At 39.5% G+C, this 15,785-nt stretch overlaps 1 protein-coding gene across 4 annotated transcripts in view; it reads left to right on the forward strand.

Moving 5' to 3' along the window:
* LOC137320955 (AP-3 complex subunit sigma-1) overlaps positions 1–14,678 on the forward strand; it is a 73,826-nt gene extending 59,148 nt beyond the window's left edge. For 2 of the 4 annotated variants that reach the window (XM_067982983.1, XM_067982984.1), the window contains one exon: positions 13,232–14,678. In XM_067982983.1, the coding sequence (XP_067839084.1) occupies positions 13,232–13,360 (129 nt within the window). In that variant the 3' untranslated portion in view covers positions 13,361–14,678. Of the gene's footprint in view, positions 1–8,204; positions 8,434–9,600; positions 9,660–13,231 lie in introns of all 4 variants that reach the window. The other 2 variants (XR_010962682.1, XM_067982985.1) reach the window with 2 other exon arrangements.
* Positions 14,679–15,785: the final 1,107 nt, after the last annotated feature.

Genomic DNA, 15,785 nt, shown 5'->3' on the forward strand with positions numbered 1-15,785 from the left:
AGATATTTGAAGCATTCTCAGTCCAATTTTAACATTTTAATGTTAACTTAAAATAAATAGGTTAATCCTTAAACTAGCTCACAGAAAAATTTGATGTGAATGCATTAACCGGTGTGCTTAAAAATAAGGAATTCTTGTCCCTAGCTTGCTTCTAAAGGGGTTTGGAGCTTTTTTTTGTGTTCTTACATTTCATATGTGGCTTTCTTTAACTTTTCTTACTTGGACTGCTTCATTTACAATTCCCCTCAATGCCACAGATTGCACCTTGTTACTGCATAGAAAGGCTGGGACTCCTCCATCTGGAGAAATGCTAGTTAGAATAATGCAGGATGTGTCCTCATAGATCAGTTGAGGACTCTTCAGTAGGATGCAGAATTTCAACAGAAGACTAGCTGCAGAGTCCTGGAATTGATGGCAGCAGGAATAATTATTGCAACTTCAGACTCTCCAAGAACCTGTTAGAGTTGATCCAATGGTCTCTCAAACTCTCTCCACTTTTGCAGACAATTTGTACTAATCAAACATTCCGTTTCCTTAACCTGGTGGTTTAAGAGACCTGCTTGTATTTGGATTCAATTACAGACACTGCTACCTCCTACCTCCCAAGTGACTGCTATAACAGTTCGTGTGGTAACTGGTTATGTTCTTGCTTATACTGAGGGTCTAGGTTATACCCTAACCCTAACCCCAACTCTTTATAGAACCCGCCTGATCTTCATTCCATTGAAAATCAGGTGGGTTCTGTGAAGAGGGGGAAATCCACCCCACCAGATTACAACCCAAGTGGTGAAGACAAAAATCTGCCCCTACATCTCCATTGTTAGCTTGACAGCTAGTTTTGACTCCCAGCACATTGGTGAACATCTTCCTGACTTGCACTAAAATTAGAACTTGGAAAAGGTTTGGTATCAGTGTGACTTGATAAGTTGTGATATTTCTGCTACCTACCAATGTCTTAATTGTTTGCTGAATCAGAGCTTCAATAGCAGCTCTGTTAGACTACGTATGGTATCCATTTTAGTCAGTTAACTGGCCAGTGACGATACCATGGTGTGGGAGAATATTGCATCGTCATAGCTAAGCAGTTACTTGTTTCTTGTAGTAGGTAAATCTATAACTGCACAACATCTTGTTAAGCTGGTCACAGATTGTATTTGCTTCAACTGATGGCAAGGAATTTTCTACTACAATTAAGGCCCCATTCTACTATAGTATGACTGTTGGCCAATGTTTAAGTTTGTAACTATTTGGATAGACTGAACAAGCTGGGGCTCTTTTCTCTAGATAAAAGAAGGCTGAGGGGTGACCTAATAATAGAGGTCTATAAAATTATGATGGGGTTTGATAGGGTAGAGGTAGAGAAGATGTTTCCACTTGTGGAGAGTCCAAAATTAGGGACCATAAATATAAGATAGTCACTAACAATTCCAATAGGGAATTCAGGAGAAACTTTTTTACCCAGAGAGTGGTTAGAATGTGGAACTCGCTTCCAGAAGGAGCAATTGAAGCGACTAGCATAGATGCATTTAAGGGGATGCTAGATAAACACATGAGGGAGAAAGGAATAGAAGGATATGCGGATAAGATTAAATGAAGTAGGGTGGGAGGAGGCTCGTGTGGAGCATAAACATCGGCATAGATCAGTTGGGCCGAATGGCCTGTTTCTGTGCTGTAAATTCTGTTATTATAGATTCTATTTGTAAGTTGCCATGTGTGGCTGTTCTCACTTCTTTATTTAACATTATTTTATATATTTTTACAAAAGAACGCATTTGTTCAGTGCTTCAAATCCTGAAATATAATTTCAAAGTCCATTGCTGCTTTGGTAGCAAAGAGCTGTGAAGTGCCCTAAAGGCACAATGCTTACAGCATGGAAATACATGCCACATGATGTGGATCAGGTTACCATGTTCAAAATCTTAAAAGCATGGTCTTCATTGTGGTGGGGGAAGTGATTTCAGGTCCTGTAGTGAGGTAGAACACTGCTTTTTGCAACTGGCTCAGATCAATAAGATGAAAATCTCTGACTGTCATAGGACCATAGAGGTTTATAGCACTGAAGGAGGCCATTTGGCCCACCATGTCTGTGCTGGCTCTTTGCTAGAGCAATCCAAAACTAATTCCATTGCCCTGCTTTTTTCCTCCAATTAAATATTGGGAAGACTGAAGCCATTGTCTTCGGTCCCTGCCACCAACTCCACCCCTCTCCCTGGCCACTGTCTGAGGCTGAACCAGACTATTCGCAACCTTGGTATACTATTTGACCCTGAGATGAGCTTCCAACCCCATATCGTTCCATCGCCAAGACCGCCTACTTCCACCTCCATAACATCACCCGTCTCCGCCCCGCCTCAACACATCTGCTGAAATCCTCATCCTTGCCTTTGTTACCTCTAGACATGACTATTCCAATGTTCTCCCGGCTGGCCTCTCACCTTGCACCCTCTGTGAACTGGAGCTCAGTCAAAACTCTGCTGCCTGTATTCTAACTCGCAGCAAGTCCTGTTCACCCAACATCCCTGTGCTCGCTGGCTGAGCTACATTGGCTCCTGGTCAAGCAACACCTCGATTTTAAAATTCTCCTAGTTTTCAAAGCTCCAGAGGAAATGGTTTAATTTTTTCACCCTTAAAACCTTTCATAATTTTACAAACCTCTGCAAAATCTGTTTATTTCCATTAGAGCTGAGAAAGTTGTCATAGTGTCTCCTTCAAACTATAGTTTCCCATTCCTGATATCATCCTGGTGAATAAACGCTGTAAGCTCTGTATGGCTTTAATGTCTTTCTATAATGGGGCACTCAACTCTGCACATATTCCTGTAACTGTGGTCTATCCATTGCCTTGTATAAATTTAGTGTTACCTCTTTGGTCTTATATTCTATAAAACCCAATTATGTAAGAGACCTATGTGATCTGTGTTTGAGCAGTGCCAAACCAGTTTCTGGCAGATGTTAGTTCACGGCACTTAACTATTTGTAATTAAAGATAATGTAACACAAAAGTTACAAGCTCACTCAGGCCACAAGAATGGTGCAAAAACTGGAAAAATTGACACAAGTCAAAAGTGTTTTTTTGAGGTTGGAATTGATGCATGGCATTGGGGTAGAGTACAAGGAGTGCTTCTCCATATGTAACCCATGCTATACTGAGCCTGGAGCTCTTGATCCTGACACTGGATGTCAAAAGTGGAAAAGCATTCCATTCTCCAGCATTGACATTATTCATCTTGATAAGCACCAAAGTGATTTTTCAAAAAAAACGATGTTTGCCTGTTGGGTAACTGAATATCAATCCATTGGCATATGGAGAATAAAGTACAGTCAAAAGAATGAGGAATGTTACACCAAATGTTGGTAAACTGCTGACTGCACATATGGTAAAACGGGTAATTATATGGATTAAAAGCTCTTTTAAAAGCTTTACATTTTAACTGAGGCTTGATGAACTGCTTAAATGTCTCGCTGTCTGCATTTGGCGTAGATCTACAGTAACCATTGTTTCCTCTCCACATCTAAAATAATTTTTGTCAGCCTACCAAGATTGTACTAAACATCCCATGCAAACCTTTAACTTTAAAAAAAAAATTAACATTCCTATCTAATTCTTGCTGTCCTTTTTAAATACAATGTAATGATTTTCTAATGGTGTGTTTTCTTTATTTCTTGAACAACTAATCTAACTTTCTTTTTCTCTGGAGATTCAGGAAAATGGGATGAGTACTGGTTTAATATTTAGGTTCTAACTCCTGATATTGTTTAGAGTCAGCTGGTGCTGAGCATTAAAGGTACAAAGCTGAGGAGCGACTGAAACCTTTGAGCACTGCTAAATATTCCTGTATATTTATCTCATCAATCTCACATTGATAACAAACAAGGGCTCCAAGGGAAGTTGGAAATCAGATGACCAGTCTGTAAGTTCAGAAAAACCTTTCAGTTTATTTAAAAAAAGACAAAATTGGGGAGCTGAAAGCGATTAATGTGTCAGGATTTTTTTTTGTTTTTAGAATGTTAAGCAGTAACAGATTTTAAACCATAATGTAGCTGATAAGGATTTTAAATAAACAAAAAACAAACAAAAAAACTGCAGATGCTGGAAATCTGAAACACAAACACTGAGCAGGTCAGGCAGCATCTGTGGAGAGAACAGGAGTTAACATTTCAGGTAATTTTGTCTTGGTCAAAAGTACTACACAAAATCCTATACGAGGAGGTTCCTACAAAGAACGGACATGTACAAACTGAATGATACATAAATATATTGATCAGCATTCTTTCATATCCTGAACATTTTCAACCCCAAGTTGTGTTTGCCGTAGAATCCCTGCTGAAATGTGAATCATATACAGCAGTTTATAGCAGGTCAAATGCCCCACCTTTGCCCCGTACTGCTCAGAAACACATGGACTATTGTAATGGTAAACACCATCTGTTTATTGATGTTGCTCACATGAAATCGAGCGGATGTCTTGGGACATGGGGAATTCATTGAATTATTCAATCTGGTTCTGCATCCTTTAAAATTGAGACCTAGAATGTGTCTGTTTTTAAAAGCAGTTTTCCCATGACCATGCAGGAAGTTTTTTTTAATATAGTGGTAGAGAAAGACAAATTACACATAGTATAATAATACATTAGTGTGTAATTACCACCTCCCAGTTAGCTCAAATCACCACACAGCTGAAATTCTTGGCCTCGGAAAAAGGCTTTACAGAATGGTCTCTATTTCTGTTTTGAAATACGGATACAAAATAAAGTCGAAATGGAAAGGATAGTAGGTTAGTCGTTCTGTTACTTATGTGACCTTTGGGATTCTGCATCTTCTCTCTACACCAGAGCTCTCAAAATAGATCTTTACAGATGCTTTAAAAACAATTTGGGGGAAAAATCGGATAAGGATCCGTTCTGGGCGACGGTAGCGCGATGCGCTAACACCCCGCGCCCGACGAACCCTGGGCAGGCAAGACGCAAGTTTGGACCCAAGGGAGCACTTATCTGCAATCAACGTTCCTTTCCAGGCCTTGCACGTGGAATCAATGCAATTCACACTTTCCACCACCAGAAGGAGTTCATCGCTTAAAGGGAGGATGTTTCTTAAAAATCTCTTAAAGGTAGCTTGTACCTGTTATTTGCTGAAAATAACAGTCTACTGTCTGCATGGAGTCTGGACAGAGATCAGACATCGCACATGCAAAACACAGATGCAGATCCCATCCCTATGTTCACACACTGAGTTATGTTAAAACATTGAATAAAGGTTGCGCACTACTAAATCCCACATCCTCCAATCTGCCGATCTGAGTTGGTACCAGGCCTGCAAGAGTGCATGCGCCAAGGTTCTCTGCTGATGCACTGGAGACTTTGGGTGCAAGAGGTGGACAGAAGGAGGGATATCCTATATCTGCAGGGGTGGGGTGGGGGGAGGAAAGAGGCTCTCCAGACATATACTCAAAAGGCAGTGGGAGGCAACGGAGGATGAAGTCAATGCCAGGCGCACAGCATCAAGAACATGGATGCAGTGCAGGAAAAAGTTCAATGCTTTGACATGAGTGGCAAGGTGAATGAGGTCAACTGTCAAGTGGCATCTCCAACAACTGCACCATGCACTACACCCCCCCCATCCCCCACATACCAATAAACTCTTTCCATCAGTCCTGAACTCCTCCAAACAGATGCTTCCTCTCGCCCTTACACATTATCACTGTTTAAAGCCACCCAACCACAACTCTCAGGCCACACACACTGGCAGCTATTCAACCATGGCAGGCACATCACCCAGCCACACATCCCGCTTTCTTGCAGGAGAAGGTGGCGCATATCAAGAGGCAGCAAATGGCTGTGGCATTTAGCTCCTCGAGCCTGTTCCACCATTCAGTGAGATCATGGTGGACCTGTGACCTAACTCTCTCTATACCTGTCTTAGCCCCATATCCCTTAATACCCTTGGTTCACAGAAATCTATCAATCTCCGATTTAGCATTCACAATTGAGCTAGCATCAACTGCCGTCTGCAGAAGAGCGTTCCAAACATCTCCCACCCTTTGTGTGTAGAAGCATTTCCTAACTTCACTCCTGCCCGTTCTGGCTCTAAATGTTAGTCTATGTCCCCACGTCCTAGTATTGAAGTCTAGGAGACCTCCAAAAACAGTTACAAACAAATGTCTCGGCAGCCAGAGGCAATAATCAATAATCCAGCCACTAACCTGTAAATCCTGCATGGTCCCTTTAAATGGTGCTGGTTCGGGGGGGGGGGGTCTTCCAGGCACTCTGAGACATGTTCAGATGGTTAGGGTTAAGATTGTGCATTGACTTGAGCGTTAAGTCCCAAAATGCTGTGTATCACTTTAAATCAGTGTTGCACACTGAAGCCATTTTCTTCCTACTTTACATGATTCCAGCGTTCCTTATCTGTGCTTGCGCAAACTCCTGTACCAAGATGGCGTCTGGCGCATGTCATACAGGAAACGTGCGTGCGCAGCTAAGACGCCATCTTGGATGTTAGAGAGGCTGTGTGGTGCCGAAATAACGTCTGTAACTTAAATCATTTTTAAAAAACTTAGCTTGACAGGAAGCTGGATTAGTGCTCTGCAGTGCTTTTAAAGTTTTTTTTCTGTTATATTTGCATTCCAGCTCACATAAGAACTAGGAGCATGAGTAGGCCATACGTCCCCTCAATCCTGCTCTGCTGTTCAATGCCTGATCTTCTACCTCAACTCCACTTTCCTGCCCAATCCCCATAAGAGGGAAGCTCCTATCTTGATGTCATGCTTTTACTGGTCATTGAATTTCTGATTTTCTTGTCATGCTGTCAGATATTTACAGTGGTTAAGAGCTCCCGACATCCACGTGCATGGCACTTTTTACTGATGAATTGTGAATTACAATGAGTTGCATGTTTGTAATGACTCATTCACACAGCAAATTTACCATCAGTGCAAAGCCAAAACCACTTAGCACCGACGCTAAACTTGTAGTGTAAATCAGGTACTAGGCCCAGACTGACTCTAAAGTGAAGCAGAATGAGACTACCTCCTCCAGGTCAGGGCTTGATGCCAGATTCAGGGTGCCTTTACACGTAACTGCAATGTCAGTGCAAAACCAAATGCTTCACAACTGACTCTACAACTGGAGTGTGAATGCACCCTAAAACTTTGGTAAAAAGTGAGAAAGAAACTTGTATCACACCTTTCGCATTCTCAGGACATCCCAAACAATTCCTGAAGTGCTGTCATTATTGTTATTTAGGCATCATGACTGCCAATTTGTACACAACCAAGTTCAACAAACAGCAATGAGATGAATGAACACTTTGATCTGTCTTTAGTGGTGTTGGTTGAGGGATGAATGTTGGCCAGACATCAAGAAAATATTCTTGTACTTTTTTGAAGAACAGCATTGACTCTTTGACATCCATCTGAACATAGAATTACATAGAAATTACAACACGAAAACAGACTGTAATGGTGTTTATCCTCCACACGAGGAGTAGTCCTAATTCCCTGTGTCTGCTCTGTTCCCATATACTTATTCTTAAGTGTTGAAATAGTCTCTGCTTCAATCACAAAGCTCTTCAGAGGAAACAAGCTGCCTTTGCCTCCACTGTGAAGGTCAATTTGTGGTCACATGGTGGATTGTTAAGTAACTCCTGAAAACTGCTCTCTCCTTCAGGAGTCACTTAATGTCATTATTGTGTAGAAAATGACAATGCTTGAATGGTCCATTTCCACATTGTAACTTCTATGTATAAATCTCTAAGAATTATTTAGTCTCTGGGAGTGAGAACTAATCCTGTTGGGCGTCTCCATTGATGGGAGGAGTGGGAGCTGAGGGGTGCTCGCAGATTCCTTTCTTGTTCAATTCATTCCCAAAATGACCTGATAATTCTCACAGGTAGGCTACAGACTTAGAAAAAGATGCAGTGAAAGTGGGGGGGGGGAGGAAAATGGTAAAAGGAACTAATTGGAATAGAAAAATCACCATAAGTACTTGCCTAAAATGGCTACTCTTGTAGCCAAAACACAAACAGCAATTATTTGGGAACTTCATTGCCTAGAGTACTCACACAGGCTCCAACACAACCTAAGCTGCTAGCGGAAACCCACCCACTCCCTGTGTCTATAGGCGGGCATGGAGGCTGGTCAAAGTCCTGTCTCCTTTTATTGGTGCGCTGGTGCTGCCTATGAATCCCATTTCTCTATTTTCTCCCAGGTTGCTCAAAGCAGTGTCCCGGACAATCCGGGAGAGTTGGTAACCCTAAACAGTGAATCTTAGTTGTGGTGCCATAATGTCACTTTCCACTGACATCATGACTTCAGTACGTCACAGATGCACACTGGCCAAGTTGCCATAGTCAGTTATAAGAACTGTGAAACATCAGGATCCACAAGTGCAGCCAGTTTACAAGATGATCAACTGTCTTGTCAACAAATAAACGCAGGTGAGTGCTATATTTATAGGCTGCTTTCCTAAGGTTGGCGCTGTAATGTAAAAGCAGCTTGAGAGAGTGATGCAAGAGTTCTTTAGAATACCGTAAGATTATTGACGCAAGTAATTTTGGGTGATTGCAATTTACATTTAAAACATCTTAGTAATATTTTTATAATATATACTTCCTGTTTTTGGAGAGTAGTAGAGCAGGGACAGAAATTCTTCCATTTGGTGATTAGGTCGTGGAGGTGGCTTTTGTTGATATCTCCTTCTGATTCAAATCAACAGAATACTCCGATGAAATTTGTCCTGGCAGGGTTGAGATCCATTATTACTGTTGCTATACTCCCATTGTAAATAGATTGAAGTGCTTGCTGGCACAAGCTAAAGGAACAAAAACAAATGGTGCAGCTAATGAAGTGATCGGCTTCTAGGTGGCCAAATAAATATTGCTAATAAATGTAATTGATTTATGGTAGAAAATAGACCGCTTTAAGTTCTCTTGAGGTTTAGCCGTTAGAGGAGCAGGTGTATGAAATGATGATTTGAACTCTTCCTTGTTGGTATCTTAACTCTTAGATGTACTTATCTCCCCTCTCCCACCACTCATCCTGCATTCTACAAACATGCCTGTATGTTCCCCAGTGACTTGTTTTACTACAGTATACTGTAACTGGTGGGTATTCAAAAGGTAAATTATTTTACCATATACAGATGTCCCTGGTCTATGCTGTTACTTTGACCGCTATAGGGCCCTACAATTGGCTTCGGCATTTCTGGGCTGGGTGGGGAGAAAGAACACCAACTTTCCCACTCCCCGATTACTATCTAGTGACCTCGGTTGGAAAATGTTCATGTACACATCAGGGAAGACAAAGTTAAACTTTGCTCCATGGATTTGGATGAAGTCAACTTACTGTTTCACATAAAAAATGGTTTCTTGGTTGTGATACTGGGGGCAGCTGGCACCATAGAACTGTAGCCCAGCATGGGTCAATGCCTTCAGGAGTGAAATGGGAAGAAAAGATCTGTTTGTGGTAGAACAGTTCATTCTCCACTACTTGTGTATAACAATAAAAAGTACATTTTTTTCCCCCCTCAAAAGTGGTCTTGAAATCATTCTTCACTTCCCAAAACTTGTGACCTTTTTAGCTCTTTCCATTCTTCTCTCTTACAGACCTTTATCTTTCAGTCTCCCAGACAGGACAGATAGATACTGTTACTGTAATCTCTCAGGTACTGCTGCCTTTAAATGGCCCACCATAATTCCTTTTCTTGTTGTTCACAACTGGAAAGCAAAATGATGTCATCAGAGTAATGGGTGACTTGTGGGGGAACCATGGGAAGACATCTCATTATCATACGCCTCCTGGTAGGGACGCTATGAGGTTTAGATACTAAATTCTTAAGATGATCTTAGTTCTTCCTATAGGTTTCTCCTCATTTTGTTCTCCTACTTGCAGACTTCATTTTGTTTTCTCTTTCTATTAATTGCATGCATGCAGTATAACCTGTAGAGTGTGTCATCAGACTAGCAACATGAATCTTTCTCAGACCTCGTGAGTTTCATCCATTCATTACCTAATAGTTCTCCTTTCTGAGAAAATTAAAAGGGGTTGGTTTAACTTGCAGTAGTCATTAACAATGCTTTCTCACCCATCCATAATTTTGACTCAAAGCAATAGAAGTGGCAAAATACTGCATCATAAATTCTGATACAAGGCTGTCTAAAATCTGCTCTAGTCATCTTGCCTGAACAATGAGGATTTCTCCCTCTTAATTTTTGTTTTCAAGCTGTGAAACTCCCTTAGAATCCATTTGATTTTTTTACACTTTATTTATATTTTTCCTTCAGACAAATGTCATCTGAATTTTCACTGTAAAGAGATAATTTTATTCCATTTACCTAATTCTGTTTTTTGTTTAATTTCCCTCACACATTTGATTGTCATCCTTTTGTATGTGCTCTTTGTGCAATCAGTTTAATGCAATAAACTAATTTTCATTTGTGACATGCCGTTTAATTTGCGTAAAGACCATTTGATTATCATAGAAAAGTAATTCCATTCACGTACTGCTCACACATATGGTGTGTTCTCTAATTTTAAGCCTGACATTTTTCTAAATGATTTTTCAATATTTTTTCATTTGCTGTGAGCAAAGCATTAGTTCTGTGCATCACTTGTTACAGATGAATTTCCAGAATGTGTTAAAGCTGTTGGTGACTTCCTTGCTTGAACACTGCATGAGCTTGCCCAGTAATAATTCTTTGTCTTTTTAACTTTCAGTGCATGACTTTAAAAATATTGTTAGTGAATGTAGATACATGAAGCAGGGTATTTTATGCAAAACCTTTATGCTTCTCATGCATTCTGGGAAGTTGCTTCAATGTGTCTTGTAAAAATTGCCTTCAACTTGGGACGTCCACATTAATTTGTTTTGCTTCCTTCGATTCTTGTCGCGCGCGCGGACTTCTTTCAAGTTGGACTTGAATATTTTAACCTAGAAGGAAATATACAAAGATCCATCAGCATCTGAAAAGGGAAAAGATGGTTAATGTACTAGGTAGTGTCCTCTGTCAGATGAGTTAATACTTTCCTAAAGATGCTATCTGTGCCTGCTTAACCATATTTTTCTAAGCGATTTCAGACAGATATTGATTGAGCCTAAGTATTTTATTACATCTCAAAGAACAGACTGGCTTAAAGTCATTATTTGTCCTTCATTTTCATCACAATACCTATGTCCACTGATGGAATCAACTTAATGTTGCGATTCAAAACAGTGTTCAGAGGATGGTTAGTGTCCTCTTCTCGAGTATAACGGTAGGAGTGAAGTTGAAGCTTCACTTGAAGTTGTGATAAATCGAAGAAAGCACAACAAAAATGGTCTTCACGGGGTTGTGGTTGAAGACAGTATTGTGAAATCCTGCCTCCGCTTATGCAAAACCATTAGCAGCCCAGGAATATTTCCTTTTATTGTATGATAGCGATACCTGTGGGTATTTACAAGCTAAGTGAGTTCTTACCATCTCTAATTGATGTCCCTTAGACTTAAACTGGTGCTTTGGACTTGTATTAAGTTCAGTCTTCTCTCTGACAATCCTGTTGTAGGGCTGATTGTATGAAAGATAACAGTCACTCTGCAGAGTTGGTTATTGTTGGAGCAGTACAGAGGAGTAGAATTTCCACGGGCTTTCCCCGATATCCCGCTGGAAGACCGAAACAACGAAGCGATCCATTTACGCCATTTCTCTGGGGTTGCCACTAATCTTGGGTCAAAGTTACAGTGAGATATTGGGAGACTCTGTGGAAATTACTGGTGAGGGTGTCTGACACAGGCACTTTCCTTTCTCAAAAGGCCCCAGAAACTTTTAATACTAGTAGCATTTTCCTAGTGGAGAAGAGGGATCAAGTAGAATCCAGAAGCACTATTTACAATTTTTTGTAAAGGTGCCAACCATGGCTCAGAGGTAGCATTCTCGCCTCCTGAGTCAGGTGATCATAAATTCAAGCCCCACTCCAGGACTTGAGCACATAATCTAGGCTGACATTTCAGTGCAATGCTGAGGGAGTGTTGCACTGTCAGAGGTGTGCCGTCTTTCGGATGAGACGTTAAACCAAGGCCCCCCACTTGCTGTCCAGGGTGCACGTAGAAGATCTCATGGCACTATTTCGAAGAGGAGTAGGGGGAGTTCTTCTCGCTGTCCTGGCCAATATTTATCCCTCAACCAATATCACTAAAGCAGATTATATTGTAACTTATCTCATTAATGCTTGTGGGACCTTGCTGTGTGAAAATTGGCTGCCATGTTTCCCTATATTACACCAGTAACTACAGTTTTAAAACAGAATTGGCTGTAAAGTGCTTTGGGATGTCCTGAGGTAGTGAAGGGTGCTATAGAAATGCAGGTTTGTTCTTTTTTAATGTACCATGATTAAAATACGGATTGTATTTTCCATTCCCAGAATATGATGGATTAACTATCAAAACATAAAATCATACAGCACCGAAGGGGGTTATTGTGCCGGCTCTCTGAAAGTGCTACCAATTGGTCTCATAGCCCTGCTTTTTCTCCGTAGCCCTGCAAATTTTTCCTTTTCAAAAGAGAATTGGATCTCTCCTTAAAAGTTACGATTGAATCTGCTTCCACCACCCCCTCAGGTAATGCATTCCAGATCATTGCATAAATATGAAGGAATATCCCAGTTTTTGCAGATGGACATGATCATCCTTATTTCATTACACAGATCGCAGAAGGTTACTTAAGACAACAATTTACATCTCTGTAAATATTGAAACTACTACAAAATAAAGTGCCAGTTACAGTTTTGTAGAAATGGCCAAAAATATTGAGAAAATATCCTATGGTTCCACTTAAAATAATGCAAAATCCAAACCTTTTCTGTTCCTTGTCATAAAAATATTCTTGGGCTGTTCAGAGAATTACCTGTTCAAACCTTGTGTTCATTGCAGTAACTAAATTGGCTTATTTATTACACTTTGGATATTTCAGGTACCTGAGGCATGATTTCCAGTCTGTCTAAAGAGAAATGATGAATTTAATGCGCTAAAAATGTTCTATATCACTTCAGAAACTGGGAAGGAAGCATTTCCCCTGTTTGCTATTGACAGCAAAAATCATGAAAGTGTGTATAAAGAAAACATTTACAATTTTGTTGCAAATCGTGAACAATGAAAACAGTCTCAAGTGTTTCCCCCCAAAGATCCAATATCTGAATTCTAATTTTGTGTTCTTGAGTACTATTCTACTAACGATTACTTTTTTGAATTTACACCTTGTATAGGCTGGTCTGGCAGGAGCTCCAGCCAGGGCTGTATCAGCGGTAAAGAATATGAACCTGCCTGAAATTCCTCGAAATATTAACATCGGAGATATCAGCATAAAAGTGCCAAACCTGCCCACATTTAAATAAAAAAAAACATGCTCAGCTTCCAGTTTGGAATAGTTTCAAAAAAGGTTTACCATGCAATTGTCTACCAAATAAAAATATCTAATTAGTATTGAAAGATATGTTGGGAAATTTTATTCTAATATGCACCAGTAAAACAAAAAAATCTATTTGTTGTGATTAATTTATTTTTAATCTGATCCATTTCCTGTGAAATGTCACATTTACATCTACATTCCGGTGCTCTATGAAGTGACTTTTATTGTGTGCTGGCTGCTATTTAAGAGAATTATTTAAGATGATATGGTAACTTTGTACAATCTATGCTGTTAAACTATTCTTTGTATATCTGATGGATTCCTTATAAATAGTAAAGCAAACACTCTGCCTATTTTTGAGATATTTGTATTTATTTAGAAGTCTGTTGAATTGAAGCTTGTATGATGTTGAGTTTTCCAGTTACAGTATTATGACAGCTAAAAAAAAAATGAACTAAGTTTTAACTGAACTTCAAATGTGGAGGTTATGTCATCCTTTCCAGTCCAGGACTTGCTGCAGAATCCAGCTTCAGCAGAACAGTCATTTGCAATATTTTGTTGTCTGTATATTTCTAATAACATTGACGTATATTTACAGTTAATGTAAACAACTTTGAACAGGTCAAGGGCAGAAATCATTGTGGAGTTTGGCATTAGATTTTAAAACACAAGTAAAACAAAATGTGTGATTTTTCTTTTTTAAAAACTAATATTTTGGCTTGCCTAGGATGTAAAGGATAAATACAATCTTAGTACTAATAAATACTGGTTTAGGACCAACACATGCATGTTTAATATTGTAGGTTTGACCTGTAGTTTCAGAGTTGTTTAATTTTTATAATGAAAATGCTAGTCCATTAAGCACAATGTTTAACCCTATGCATTACTTGTACCAACACCTACAGAACAATTGTGAAAAATGCATTGTTCAGAAGCATAACATGTATTTATGACTGGAAGATTACTTGAAGTTAATGGCAAAACATTCACAAATGATTTGAAATGGGGTGGGAAAGAAACAAACAATGCTTACTGAGCTGAGATGGAATGATTTGAGGGACATTTGCATTGGTGGAATTTGCAGATTGTGGCTGTGATGGCTAATTACCACAGCTTGAAATGATTTGCAAATCAGCATATTTTCAATTCCCAGAAAGAACTTTTCATTTAGTTTTAAATTTCATTACTGTAGAATAAGTACAAAGTAGTGAATACATTGTTTTGCTGCACAATACCAAACAGCTTGTACCTGTATCACCCTTTGTCTTACATGATTAATAAAGTTGTAGTTACTTTTGCTGTGATGGCTTGCAGTCTGAAGTCACTGGCATCCATCTTTGCACAACATCTGGGGGATTTCCATATTAGTAAAATGCCTGTAATTTACAAGCCATATATAAGCACAGCTATGAACTTGCAACACATAGGTTATGGATCAGAAATGAGCAACTCGTTACATAATGCAAAGTAGGAGAGACTTGATTTTTTGCCTCAATCCATCTATTTGAAATGCATCAGAAAGCTGAAGACAGTGAGTTAACATCCTGAAAGTTTTTCTAAGATGGATGAATAAAGGCAAAAAATTCATCCAAGGTGTAAGTTCTGATTTATGTGTGTACATCTTGTGAAATTAACTCTTGATGACTAAGTTTAATTGTGTTTGTCATGTCCATCATTAGAACCCAGTTTGCATATTAAAAGGGGCCTACTGCCTGAAAGAAGCTTCAGCCGCCCGGCACTAGGGGGTGCCTATGAAATGGCAGAGGGCTGATTGGCCCCGTTACTACCAATTTCAGCAAGTTAAAATCGGCCTCACTATAACTGGAACTAATACTGTAACAAGAGGATAGGAAAGGTTTAATTAATACCTGTTTACGGTTAATCTCTCCCCACCAGTGCAGTGCAGATAAACAACTACAAAGTTTTTCTTTAAATCACTGGTGACAATTTTGTGATAACCTTTTTTGATCAATTAATCTTATGAAAGGTTATAATAACCATATTTTAGATATGTTTGTAGTTGATGTGTATAAATTATAGTACAAGAGGCTACAGAAGTAGGCATACGTGGAGACAGTAGAGACCTGAGTTACAGGTACTTTTAACTTGGTGCATTCTAGGAAGGTATTGCAATTCTTTGAGAACATATTCCAAAAAGAATTTGCGCCACTTGTCCAGGACATTCATCCAGTGTTTGCACATTTCCAGTTTTATTTCTGTGCAACATTCTTTCACCTAAAATGGTCAAAGCAACCATACATGCCCGAAGCAATAATACAACTGGAAACTGATCATGATAAGATCCATTCTGTATCACATGTGGATACTGATAACCTCTTAATGCACTGCAATACTTTTATAAAGGCCAGTGACTGGATCTCTCAATCATTCATGCACACAGCCCTTGCTGC

The sequence above is a fragment of the Heptranchias perlo genome, chromosome 4, assembly GCF_035084215.1.
Source record: "Heptranchias perlo isolate sHepPer1 chromosome 4, sHepPer1.hap1, whole genome shotgun sequence".
Taxonomy (NCBI): Eukaryota; Metazoa; Chordata; class Chondrichthyes; order Hexanchiformes; family Hexanchidae; genus Heptranchias; species Heptranchias perlo.